Raw genomic sequence first — 12,750 nt, 5'->3', positions numbered from 1 at the left:
GTTTAGCTCGTTCTGCCTGTAGCCTACACGTCCAAGGATGAAAAAACCGTTCATCGTCTTGCGCAACGCGGTAAACCCAGTTTTTTGAACTTTAGCTGCCGATAATGTTCCAGGGAAAAAACGGCCTCGATATTTTCCGACGACTTCGAGAAATTATTGTCTAGATAAGACCCCGGCTCGAGTCTATATATGCCCCGCCTCCGCTTATCTGGAAAAGTCGTCGAGAGAATGCTAACACAGTCGAACTTCTTCCTACTCCTCATAGCCGCGGTCACTTATTACAACTACCCGAGCTTGGACAGCAGAGAACGGGTCGCTGACACCCGTACCGAGGACATCAAGCACGAATACGATTTCATAGTCGTAGGAGGCGGATCAGCCGGTAAAATCAAGCTGGTCTTTTCAAATAGATGTATTCCATGTAATATTTCCAGGTTGCGTCTTGGCGAACAGGCTGACGGAGGTGCCGGATTGGACCGTCCTCCTACTCGAGGCCGGTGGAGACGAAACGGTCCTCAGCGAGACACCACTTATCGCCCAACTACTCTGGGGTACACCTTTGGACTGGAATTACACGACCACACCCCAAAAGAACGCGTGCTTAGGTGATTTGGCGGAATTCCGTGGTCGATAGATGGCTTGACGGTCGTTGTATTTCAGCTACCGGAGGCGTGTGCGGATGGCCCAGGGGTCGTGTCCTCGGAGGCTCTTCCGCCCTGAACTACATGGTATATATCAGGGGGAACCGGCGCGACTACGACGGTTGGGCGGGACTCGGCAACCCCGGCTGGTCTTACGAGGACGTCCTGCCTTATTTCAGGCTCTCCGAGGACAATAGGAACTCCTCAGACTCCAGGTACCATGGAACAGGAGGATACTTAACGGTCGAAGAGAACCCGTTTCAAACCCCACTCGCCGAGTCTTACGTCCAGGGGGGCGTCGAGTTGGGCTTCAGAACCGGCGACCTCAACGCAGAAACCCAGACCGGGTTCATGAAGCTCCAGGCTACCGTGAGGGACGGTTCCAGGTGTTCCACCTCCAGGGCGTTCCTCCGTCCCGTCAGAAATAGGATCAACTTATCAGTCGCAGAGAATTCATTCGTCACGAGGATACTCTTCAACGGCACCAGAGCCACCGGGGTCACTTTCATAAGAAACAATAGACAATACAAAGTCTACGCGACAAAAGAAATCATCTTATCTGCAGGTAATCCTTTTTTGTTTAATAAAAAACAACACTCAAGCTGTCTATTCTTTAGGTGCAATAAACAGCCCACAGTTGTTGATGCTATCCGGTGTCGGACCAGAAGAGCATCTAAAGGGTTTCAACATCCCCCTGGTAAAGAATCTCTCAGTAGGTTACAACTTACACGACCATCTCGGCACTCCAGTTTATTTCTCGACGAACCCTCCGGTCGCTGTTAGGAACGAAGACATCGAGAATATAGACGAAATCTTGGAATATGCGAGACCTCCTGGAGGAGGGGTGTTAACTATACCAAACGGGATCGAGGCGGTCGCTATGCTCAACTCGTCCTACGTCCCGGCAGGTTTGGACTATCCCGACATCGAGGTGCACTTCAGCTCGTTTCATCACTCGGAGAGTAACAACGAGTCGGTGTGGATAGGCTTGGGTCTGTTAACGCGTCCGTCTTCTCGAGGCAGGATCAAGCTCAAGTCGACCGACCCGTTCGATTATCCTCTTCTCGACCCGGCTTATTACACATCCGGGAACGATCTGGAAATCGTTATGGAAGCCATTGAGTACGTACTGTCGATAGGGAACACGACAGCTCTACGTCGGTTCAATAGTACATTCAGGCCGGATTTCTACCCTTTGTGCTCTAACTTGTCAGTGAGGTGTATGGCCGAGACGTACACGACGACCATCTACCACCCCGTCGGGACTTGCAAAATGGGCCCTGGGACGGACCCGGACGCGGTGGTCGACGAGAGGCTCAGGGTACGCGGCCTGGAAGGTCTGAGGGTCATAGACGCCTCGATCATGCCGTTCATTTCCGACGGAAACACGAACGCCCCTGTCGTCATGATCGCCGAAAGAGGATCCGACTTCATCAAAACCGACCACAACCAAACACCCCGTATTAATTAGATGCTGTCGAATAAAATTATTACAACAATAACCATTTTCTTAGTCATATGAAGTCACCCCCCCCAAAAAAAAACACAACCACCCATTCTAATAAGGTTGAGCAACTACAAACAACTACTCTCTCTTGAAGCAACACCCAAACAACAACGATACTCTTATTTAAGCAACACCCAAACAACAACGATACTCTTATTTAAGCAACTCCCAAACAACAACTAACCCCAATTTATGTCACCATTTGAACAACACCAAACAACAACGTCCCTCTTATTGAAGCAACTCCCAAACAACAACTACCCCCCCCCACAATTTAGGGTACCCAAACAACAATTAACCCCAATTTAGGCAAAGATTTGAGCAGCACCAACCACAACGAGCCTCCTATTGAAGCAACACCCAAACAACAACGACCCTCTTGCTTAAGCAACTCCCAAACAACTACTACCTCCCTCAATTTAGGGCACCCCAAACATTAGGCAAACATTTGAGCAACACCAAATAACAACGATAAAAAAAATGACGTCCCCTTATTCAAGCAACCCCCAAACTGCAACAACCCCCCTCCATTTAGACCTCCATAAACAACAACTAACATCCCCCAAATGAGACTGCCCCAAAAAACAACTACCCCTCCCAATAGTCCACCACCAAGCAACAACTAATCCCAATTCAGGCGACACCAAACCACAACTACTCCTTTAACCAACTCCAAACAACAAAACTACACCCTTATTTAATCAACCCTCAATACAGCAACTACCCCACCGTTTAAGCAACCCCAAACAGTAACGACCTCCTTATTTTAGCATCCTCCAAACAACATCTACTCCCCCCCATTTAAACCACCCAAACAACAATTACCCCTCCCCCTTTAAGTAACACCAAACAACTCCCCTCCTCTCTTTCTCAATTTAAGCCACCCCAAACAATAACTATCCCTGCCTCTTTTAAGCAACCCCAAACCACAATTACCGCCTCCTCATTTAACCAACTTCCAAACAGCAACTACCCCTCATTCAAACAATGCCAACTAACAACTAATGCCCACCCCTATTGACCACCTCAAACAACAACTACCCTCAATTTAGGGCACCCCAAAATAACAACAACCCTCCAATTTAGGTCACCTCAAACAACAACTACCCCCACTCTTTAAGCTACCCCAAACAACAACTACCTGTGCTCCATTTAAGCAACCTCAAACTACAACTATTTCTTTATTTAAGCAACCCCAAACAACCACTATCCCATTTAAGCAATTCTAACAATAACTACTCCCTTTTGTAAGCAATCCTAAACAACAACGCACCCCATTATTTAAGCAATCACCAAACAACTCCCCTCCTCTAATTTAAGCAGCAACTTCAAACACTTCATATTAGCTAAGTCAAATAAATGCATACATATTACTCTAAATCTTTTGGCAATAATCTACGCTTCGATAAAACAGTTTTATTTAGTAATGACAATAATGGAAAAAATAAATCAAAGTAGGTGAAAATTATGTGAGCAAGCCCAGCACGTACGAAGGGATTCCATGGCGGTGTAGAGGAACTTGTTCGGCTGAGCGACGACCTCCGAAGCTGAATCTATCAAGGTGCACAGGGTCCGAACAGCCTCGTCGAGTTTCAAGCTTTCAACCAAACCTTGGGCTTTTTCAAACTCCTCCTTGAACCTCCCACACCTAGCCAGCTGCGGTTGGACATCGTTTTTCTGCTTACAAACCGGGCAGTTCCATCTCTCAACCACCTCCTTGTATTCAAAGACACCGACGCATGGGGTCCTCGAACACCTTTAAAATTTATTATAAATTATATTTAAAATAATAATAATAAAAAAAAGATTTACTTGATTATTAATCTAGCTTCATCCAAATCGGCCAGTTTGGGCCAGTTTTCCCTGCAGGCGATGCACAAGCAGTCGAACCTGTATCGAGCCTTCAGGGTCTTCTTCCTCTCCTCGAAAGCTTTTAAAGTACAAGAGACGCCGTAGTTTTCCGTCACCTCTTCTCCTCGCGCCAAAGGCCTCTCAGCCCTCAGTACAAGGTTCTTTCCTATAAAATACCTCGCCATGGTCGGATTGCAGCCGTGGTTGAACATAGAAGAAGACGGGTACAACCCGACACCAATGTAATGCGCCTTGGAATCCTTCAAAGTCCACGGTTTACCCTCGGGTTTGACGTAAGTCTCATAAATCTCGTGTACGTTGTACTGAGTCAGCTGTAACTGCCTTAAAAGCAGGCAGCCAACCATGACCTCCATATCGGACAGCTCGTCTATAACAAAACCAACCAATAAAAAATAAAATTGCCTTAAGAAAAAACTTACCTGGGTTTTGTGAGCCATGTTGTTTGAAATAACCAGAGTTCCTGAGTATCTCGAGAAGGAAGAGCGCCATGAGTGTTCTATAGAGGAAATCCTTAGGCTGTCTTTCTTTACAGTGTGTCTCCATGTTGTAAACTTGAAGGTAAGGGTGGTCCAAGTTGTCCTGTATCGCGGTCACGAGGTCTTTAAAGAAGAGCACGTTCGACTGGGTGATCATCCTCAGTGAGAGCTGGCTCAGGACGGACATGCCAGAGCCGATCATGAGCTCCGTGAACGGGCACTCCCATTTGTGATACTGGTCACCCGATAGCCGGCATTCTTCCGTGCAGTAGGCTACCCCGCTGCAGTCTCGGCACGGTATCACGGTCTCGACCCTTTTGAAACAGTTGAGGCAGTGGGTGCCGTTCTTCTCGAACCTGAGGACCGAAGAGTAGGGCTCTTCGACGGCGAGGGTGGAACCGGTTTTGATCGATGTGTTGGCCACCATGTACCTGCCCTTCTCCATAGAACGCTTCATGCTGAGGGATGAGGACAAGTAGGGCATCGCCCTACTCTCTCCTTCCAGCAGTTCCGGAAGTTCTAGATATGAAATTTTATTAAGCAACAACAAACAACAACGCTACCCCAATTTAAGCAACCCTCTATTCTAGATTATGCTGTCACTACAAAGAACACCCCTATTCTAGTAATGTTAAGCAATCATAAACAATATCTATTTCCTATTACCTTAGGTACCATAGCAGTCGTTGAGGATTGTCCAGGAATGCTTAAGGATCATACATTGGTTGTTAAATATGATCTTGTTGTCCTTAAGTACCATAGCAGTTGCTAAGGTTATCCAGGGATGCTTGAGGATCGTTGGAAGGTTGTTAAAGGTCATTCCAAGGCTACCATAGCAGTTGTTGAGAAGTATTTAAAGATCAAACAGACGATTAAGCATTATTTATAGTTCCAAAACTATCGGGGGGGCTTAAAGGGTGATAGTGGTTGGTAAAGTTTTATAGCTGGTGTTGACGGTTATCCAGAGGTGCTTAAGAATTATAGGAGATAGTTAAAAATTATCTCAAGGTCCTTATATACCATAGAAGTTGTTCATGATTATCTAGGGGACGCTCAAGGATCATGAGGAGGTTGTTTAATCTTATCTCGAGGTCCTTAAGTACTACAGCAGCTGTTGACGATTATTCAGAGGTGCTTAAGAATCATTAGAGGCCTTAAGTACCACAGCAGTTGTTCATGATTATTGGGGGGTGGGGGCTCAAGGATCATGAGGAGGCTCTTTAATCTTATCTCGAGGTCCTTAAGTACTATAGCAGGTGTTGGCGATTATTCAGAGGTACTTAAGAATCATAGGATGTATTTAAGGCTTATCTAGAGGCCCTTAAGTGCCATAGAACTTGGTTATGATTATCTGGGGGGGAATGAGAAGACGTCCATATGTAACACAACCACCTCAAACAACAACCACTCCTATCTTAATGACGTTAAGCCATCCCATACAACTATCATATATCCTAGTAATGTTAGGACGACGATATTACCTAGACCTAATAATCATGTCTGTCTCGTGAGTCATGATCCATGTCAATCCACTCGATGTTAGTCTTATAACCATGACCATAACACGCCTTACCCTCTCCGCCCATCCATTCCTCCACAGGGTTGACGTTGGCGTCGATGTCCGCGAGTATCGCCTGGTGCCTCTCCTCCGACCCTTTGTCACCTCTGATCATGGCGAGGTTGACAACTATCCTAAGCGCGATTTCGGCCTGCTTCTTTAGTCCCAGTCTGAGGAAGCAGTCGGAGATGAGCTCGTAGGCGTTCAACCTGTCTCAACGGAAAAAAACGGGCTGTTTTAAAATAGATAAACGTCTGACATTTCCGAAAATGCCGTCACTCGCTTTAAATCCTCAGGGAGTCGGTTTTTGACGGCGAGCTGGGCGTCGTTGAGTGCCAGCCTGTATTTGCCGGAGGCGTGGAATGGACGTGCGCGTACCCAGAGTGCCAGTGGCAGCGAGAGTCCATCGTCCACCGTCATGTCCAGACCTTTTGTTTTATTCAAAAATAAAAAAAAAAATTGAAATTTTCGCGGGAAATAAAATAAAATGTGGGCTATTTAACAAATGTTTTCTTTCAAAAACAAAATTTAGAACAGACTTCTTTTTTCGGGCTATATAAAAAAAATTTTCTAAAAAAAAATAAAACACCAAAATTTTTAGTTTGAAAGTTTCAGTAAGGCCCCAAAAAATGAAAAACTGAAGGAAAAAAAAACAAGACAGAAATCCAGAATCAGACAGACAAAGGAAAAGTCGTAAAAAAACACCGGCCTATTTTTCAAAGATTTTCCGGGATGAGGGAGAGGATCGAGACGGGTGCGTTTTTCGAGGCGGCCAAGGCTCTGAGGCCTTTCTGCAAGGATAAGAAGGAGGACGAGAAGGGGCCCGTGTTCAAGTACATTGACATGATATTCGTCGTCGTCCTCGAGATGGTGAGGCAGCTGGCGATGAAGACGAAAAAACTGCACAGGCGCCTCCTCACCTACAACGACGTGAGTATCCGCCCACTGACCTGGGTAAGGAGCCCTCGCCACGCTCTGGTTCGCCAGAGTGACTGCCCTCTCGTTGTTTCCCCTTTTGTAAAACTGGTCCGCCTCCTCTCGTTTCGTCTTCGAGAATGGGGCACACTTCCCTCTGAATATACGCTGCACGTTGGCCAGGGTCGACCGGACCAACGGTTTCACCTGAAACACGCAGAAACACATCTGATCACACCGTACCAATATTTCTCGGATTGTTAGTGTAGCTAAGCTGGTTGAGAATGATCAGAAGGGAGGTGGAATATTCTTCTGATCAATGGAAGTTGGCCAGGCTTATCAGATGAACGTAAGGACCGCTGGTATCCAAAGGGTTATCAGGAGGTCCTTAAAGATCATCAGTTTGTTAAGGGTTATCAGTTGGTGCTTAAGGATCACCGGTTTGTTAAAGGTTATCGATTGGTGCTTAAGAATAATCAGTTTGTTAAAGGTTATCAGAACCGTAGAAAAAATTCAACCACTGAAACCAGGCCTAATAATAAAGTTCCTTGATGAACTGGGACTCAGAGGAGTGCTATTAGCACAGAACGGGAGATACAATAGCTCTTAAAGGGCGCAGTATTAGTCCCTGACTAATCTACATCTACATCTGAGGGGTTATCAGTTGTTACTTAAGGGTCATCGGCTTGGTATGGTTATTAATCGCTACTTAAGGATCATCAATTGGTTAAGGGTTATAAATAGGTACTTAATTATCATCGGTATCATTTGGTGCTTAAGGATCATCGGTTTGGTAAGTGTATCAATAGGCACTTAAGGATCATCAGTTGGTTAAAGGTCATAAATAGGTACTTAAAGATCATCTGTATCATTTGATGCATAAAGTTGGTAAAGGTTAAAAGTTGGTGGTTAAGACTCATCGAATTTGCTAATGGTTATCATTTGGATCTTAAGGATCATCTTCTCATTTGATACTTAAGGTTCATTTGCCAAAGGTTCCTAGTTGGTGGTTAAGGCTCATCGAATTGCTAACAGTTAATTTTAGGTGGTTAAGGATCATCGGCTACGGGTTATCGTTTGATACGTTTTTACGATGGTTATCAACTGCTTTGTAATACTATCTGTAAGACGGGTTCGAATACAGGGCCGCTGGATTCGAACCCGAGACCTTTAACTTACAGTGATCAACCCTACACCGTTGTAACCACCGACGCCTCCCTCGTTTGGTACTTAAGGATCATCTTTTCAATTGTAACTTAAGGATCACTGGTTTGCCAAGGGTTATCATTTTGTGCTTAAGTATCACCGGTTTGCTAAGTCTGCTAAGATCAGCAGTTGTGGGATCGTCCAGGGATCCTAAATGATAATAGTGAGGTTGTTGGGAGTATCGAGGGGCGCGTAAGGACATCTCCACGAATTCTCAAGTATCATTGGTTCCTTAGTCTGTCCAGTAACTTTTTTCGTCCTCCCAGGGTACGCTCAACGTGAAAACGTCCGACGGAAGGGAGATCCCGGCTATCAAGTATCTCGAGGAGCAGATACAGATCGAAAATCTCAAGAAGGACTTGGACAAAGCTTTCACGAAGCTCAAGGTGATTTTTTTAATGTATTTGTGTTTTTGTGTACTTCATTATAATGAATCACCATATGGTTTGACCATTTGTCTAGATTGTTTTGTTTTGTTTTTATAGCAAAACAGCTTGTTTTTTTATTGATATAATTTTTTCCTTCGCTAGAAAAAAGGGGTTTAAAAGTTCGATTTTGATTTGATTTTCACAATTTGTACTCGATTATTAACACACAAAAAAACACCGAAAATAGATGGACGTGCAGAGCAAACTAGACGAGGTGGACGACTGCGCGACGTACATCGAGGAGAGCGTGAGGGACGAGGATGAAGACGAGGAAGAGGACGAGGAGGAGAACGAGGAGAACGTCTGCTCCGAGTTCAGCGAGAACGACACCAAATCGTAAGTTTAAAAAAATCCAAACCCTCCCAAAAATTAAAAATAAATAAATAAATAAAAAATACAAATGGTCTTTTTGCACTCGAGGATGGCGTCCACGTCGCCTGGGTCGTTCCACGTCGACCAGAAGAAGACGTTCGGCCGCCGGAAGACAAGGGACATCGCCGTTGAGAACATGCGACTCGCTGAGAGGCTCGCGAAGATGAGGGGGCAGTCGAAACCGAAGCCAATCTTCCCTAGGACGGTCGTCGCCAGTTCGGCCATCAACAGGAAAAAGATGCAGTGGGAAATCGAGAGGAAGAACGCTGTGAGTATCTGACACTGCTATGGCCTAATCTTAGACTTGAGCTGTACGAGTTGCCCAAACCACAAACTGATCCTTATGTTGGAAGCGAAAAATATTTCATAAATAGCAGATTTATACAAGGATACAAGAAATATCTCTTCCAACCCCTGATACTAAGATGCTAGAAATATCTTTCCCAACTCTTGATTCTAAGATACAAGAAATATCTCTTCCAACACCTGAAGCAAGCGTGTTAAAAATATCTCCCAACCCCTGTTGCTAAGACGCTAGAAATATCACATCCAACTCTTATACTAAGATGCTAAAAATATATTTTACAACTCCTGAAACTTGAAATATCTTTTTTTAACCCCTGATACTAAGATGCTAGAAATATCTTTTCCAACCCTTGATATTAAGATGCTAGAAATATCTCCCAACCCCTGATAGTAAGACGGTAGAAATATCCTTTCCAACTCTTGCTACTGAGATCTTAAAAGTAATTTTTCCTACTCATGATATAAGAAACATATCAACTCCTGATACAAGGATACAAAGAATATCACATCAAACTCTTACACTAAGATGCTAGAAATATCTTTTCCAACTCTTGATTCTAAGAGCTTAAAAATAACGTTTCCAATCCCTGATACTGGTTGCAAAGAATATCACATCCAACTCTTATACTAAGTTCCTAAAAATATATTTTACAACTCCTGATAGTGGAAATATCTTTTTTAACCCCTGATACTAAGATGCTAGAAATATCTTTTCAAACTCTTGATTCTAAGAGCTTAAAAATGACTTTTACAACTCCTGATACTGTATGCAAATAATATCACATGCAACTCTTATACTAAGATGCTAGAGATATATTTTACAACTCCTGAAACTGGAAATATCTTTTTTAACCCCTGATACTAAGATGCTAGAAATATCTTTTCCAACTCTAGATACTAAGATGCAAGAAATATCTCTTCCAACTCCTGATATAATCATGTTAAAAATATCTCCCAACTCCTGATACTAAGATGCTAAAAATAACTTTTCCAACTCCTGATACAAGAAACATATGATACTGGAAATATATTTTACAACTCTTGAAATTAGAAATATCTTTTTTAACCCTGATACTAAGATGCTAGAAATATCTTTTTCAATTCTCAATAAAATAAATATCTCTTCCAACCCCCGATAATAGGATATAAGGAATATCACACCCAACTCCTTTTACTAAAATACTAGAAATATATTTTCTAACTCCTGATAATGGGATACAAGGAATATCACATACCACTCATATCCAACTCCTGATGCAAGAAATATCTCCTCCCACTCCCTGACCCTAGGAATATCTCAAAAATATCTTTACCAATTCTTGATACTAATATACAAGCAATTAGTCTTGTTGTATCCTTACATTAAAATCCTAGAAGTATCATTTCCAACTCTTGATACTAAGATGCTAGAAATATCTTTTACAACTCCTGATACAAGAAATATTTCCTCCCACTCCTATTTCTAGGATACAAGAAATATCTCTTCCAACTCATGATTCTAGGATTTAGGAATTTTTCCAGTTTTTGATATTAAGATAGAAGAAATACCTCTTCCAACTCCTAAAATATATCCCAATCCTGATACTACTAACTTCACCTCCAGCCCTCGAAAATATGATCGTCATCATAAATCATCTCTTCCAATTCGTGAAACTAGAAACTTATTTTTCAACTCCCGATGGTATGGTACTGTAATTATCTCTTATAACTTTTTATACTATTATAATAGAAATTTATCCTTCAATTCCTGATACTAGAAAGAGATTAAAAGAATCTTCCACTCCTGAAACTGGAAATCTCTTCTCATCATATCACCTGATATAATTCTAGAAATGTCCCCTCCAACTCCTTATTCTGGAAATCTCCTACTGTTCTTTACAATAAAAAACTTTTATGCCAGAACGCTCTGGGTCAATAAAGCCATTACTAATGGAACTACCTACCACTCCTGAACGAATGACCGAAATACGTCAATAACTCTTAAAACTCCAAAACTAGAGTGGAAAATCTCTTAGTACTCGTGATGGGACACTCTTTCCGACCGCCCATTTATTTATTTATATACATTTACGGATCAAAGATCCTTTAACAAACAATATAAATCAAGAGGTAATAAAGAACAGAACACCAACAAACATTAATAATAATAAAGTATCAGCTGTATTTATATATTTTATGTAATACTATATTTATTTCAAAACAAAGAAGTCTGTGACACAGCATATTTGTTTACTGTGGTATTATTGAGAAAATAATTATACAGTATGGTGTTGGAAGAACGATTAAAGGAAATTACTGAGCGTTTAGCTACGTTTAGTATTTAAATAGTCAATTTTCGTTAGAAAACAATTGTTAAATTTAAAAGATTTTTTTTTTAATTTTTCAGATTCTAGCAAGGAGAATCGCAGATGCAAAGTCATGCCTGACGTACAAGGATTCTTAATTGTCCCGGGGATATAAGAGGTTTACTTACAGTTGAAAGTCGAAAAATAAAATTTTCGTTGATTTAACAAACAAAAATTTTTTTCTCGAAAAATCTCTCACCTTAGGGTCGCGATAGCAGTGTAGAATCCGTTCTTTGTCGATGGCGAGGAGGCCGAAATCCCTGAGCCATCCTTCGTCGACCGATGAGGAGACGTTTTCCGCGAACTCCTGGAAAAAGCCCCTTTTGTCCGATTGGAGGGTGACGGAGGAGCAAAGCCATTCTAGCTGATCATCGGCCATCGTCTCGAGCTAGAATGGGCGAGGATGACTAAAATAGACCAACTCTGGCACTGTACCAGCGCATCTTCCAGGGTCTGAAACGGGGGGCAGAGAATGACAATTCCTTTTTGCCGACGACGACGCCAAATATTAGACATAACAACAACAAAAAGTTATATATACATAAAATAGTTATTCAGATATCGTGAGATGCGGTCGGGTGTGAAAATACCAATCTCACGATATCTGAATAACTATCGATTAACGGTCACTAATCTCTACACATTTATACATAAAATCATAAAAATACCAACAACAAGGGGTTAAAGGGACCTAAGACCAGTCTCGACAATATTCCAAGCTGTCCATGGATACCAATAAAGAACTTGTCTCTCCCAACTACTGATACTAGGATACAAGAAATATTTTTTCCAATTCCTGATACTGTCATACTAGAAATACTACTTACTCCATCTGATGCTATAATGTTTCAAATATCTCCTGAAATGGAAAACTCCTGATACTAGAAATATCTTTTCCAACGCCTGATACTAGGATACAAGACATATCTGATACTAGATATATCTTTTCTGACTCCTGATACAACAAAAATCTCCCTTCGTAGATAAGTTCCGGTACAAGACTTTCCTCATTTTCTGGAAGGAATTTCTAGCTTGTTCAATTCTACAACGGATTTTGCATGTAGGGTCCCAGTTATCCTTGACTTAGCACCCCAAGTATTTATAAGATGATACTCTCTCAATTA

The 12,750-nt window shown here is 42.3% G+C and overlaps 3 protein-coding genes across 3 annotated transcripts; 2 read left to right on the top strand and 1 right to left on the bottom strand.

Annotated features, from left to right (window-relative positions):
* The first annotated feature begins 71 nt into the window (after window positions 1-71).
* Window positions 72-3,461, top strand: LOC106671921 (glucose dehydrogenase [FAD, quinone]-like). The gene is made up of 4 exons (XM_014402900.2): window positions 72-382; window positions 435-605; window positions 661-1,206; window positions 1,259-3,461. Exons 1-4 carry the CDS (start codon window positions 190-192, stop codon window positions 2,110-2,112), a joined length of 1,764 nt encoding a protein of 587 aa, XP_014258386.1. The 5' UTR covers window positions 72-189; the 3' UTR covers window positions 2,113-3,461.
* An 83-nt stretch (window positions 3,462-3,544) lies between these two features.
* LOC106671920 (SET and MYND domain-containing protein 4) lies at window positions 3,545-12,115 on the bottom strand. Its single transcript, XM_014402899.2, has 7 exons — window positions 11,826-12,115; window positions 7,005-7,176; window positions 6,338-6,482; window positions 6,070-6,263; window positions 4,440-5,015; window positions 3,961-4,387; window positions 3,545-3,904 (listed from the first exon to the last, which is right to left on the bottom strand). The coding sequence occupies exons 1-7, from the start codon at window positions 12,003-12,005 to the stop codon at window positions 3,598-3,600; spliced, it is 2,001 nt and encodes a 666-aa protein (XP_014258385.1). The 5' UTR covers window positions 12,006-12,115; the 3' UTR covers window positions 3,545-3,597.
* On the top strand, window positions 6,564-11,801 carry LOC106671923. The gene is made up of 5 exons (XM_014402905.1): window positions 6,564-6,984; window positions 8,442-8,561; window positions 8,791-8,939; window positions 9,024-9,243; window positions 11,668-11,801. Exons 1-5 carry the CDS (start codon window positions 6,787-6,789, stop codon window positions 11,722-11,724), a joined length of 744 nt encoding a protein of 247 aa, XP_014258391.1. The 5' UTR covers window positions 6,564-6,786; the 3' UTR covers window positions 11,725-11,801.
* Window positions 12,116-12,750: the final 635 nt, after the last annotated feature.

This window comes from Cimex lectularius, unplaced genomic scaffold (assembly GCF_000648675.2).
Source record: "Cimex lectularius strain Harlan isolate CLEC.00 unplaced genomic scaffold, Clec_2.1 scaffold14, whole genome shotgun sequence".
NCBI classification, from domain to species: domain Eukaryota; kingdom Metazoa; phylum Arthropoda; class Insecta; order Hemiptera; family Cimicidae; genus Cimex; species Cimex lectularius.
Note: the sequence above shows the minus strand (reverse complement) of the source record. Positions and strands in the feature narration are given on the sequence as shown.

Excerpts from the sequence above, each read along its gene's own strand:
- LOC106671920 (XM_014402899.2), bottom strand. The coding sequence starts at position 12,005 with ATGGCCGATGATCAGCTAGAATGGCTTTGCTCCTCCGTCACCCTCCAA. Across the intron at positions 6,264-6,337 it reads CGACTCCCTGAGGATTTAAA|GTTGAACGCCTACGAGCTCA; the intron begins GCGAGTGACGGC and ends CCGTTGAGACAG. Across the intron at positions 5,016-6,069 it reads GGAATGGATGGGCGGAGAGG|AACTTCCGGAACTGCTGGAA; the intron begins GTAAGGCGTGTT and ends TTTCATATCTAG.
- LOC106671923 (XM_014402905.1), top strand. The coding sequence starts at position 6,787 with ATGAGGGAGAGGATCGAGACGGGTGCGTTTTTCGAGGCGGCCAAGGCT. Across the intron at positions 6,985-8,441 it reads GCCTCCTCACCTACAACGAC|GGTACGCTCAACGTGAAAAC; the intron begins GTGAGTATCCGC and ends TCGTCCTCCCAG. Across the intron at positions 8,562-8,790 it reads AAGCTTTCACGAAGCTCAAG|ATGGACGTGCAGAGCAAACT; the intron begins GTGATTTTTTTA and ends CACCGAAAATAG.
- LOC106671921 (XM_014402900.2), top strand. The coding sequence starts at position 190 with ATGCCCCGCCTCCGCTTATCTGGAAAAGTCGTCGAGAGAATGCTAACA. Across the intron at positions 383-434 it reads CGTAGGAGGCGGATCAGCCG|GTTGCGTCTTGGCGAACAGG; the intron begins GTAAAATCAAGC and ends TAATATTTCCAG. Across the intron at positions 606-660 it reads CCAAAAGAACGCGTGCTTAG|CTACCGGAGGCGTGTGCGGA; the intron begins GTGATTTGGCGG and ends GTTGTATTTCAG.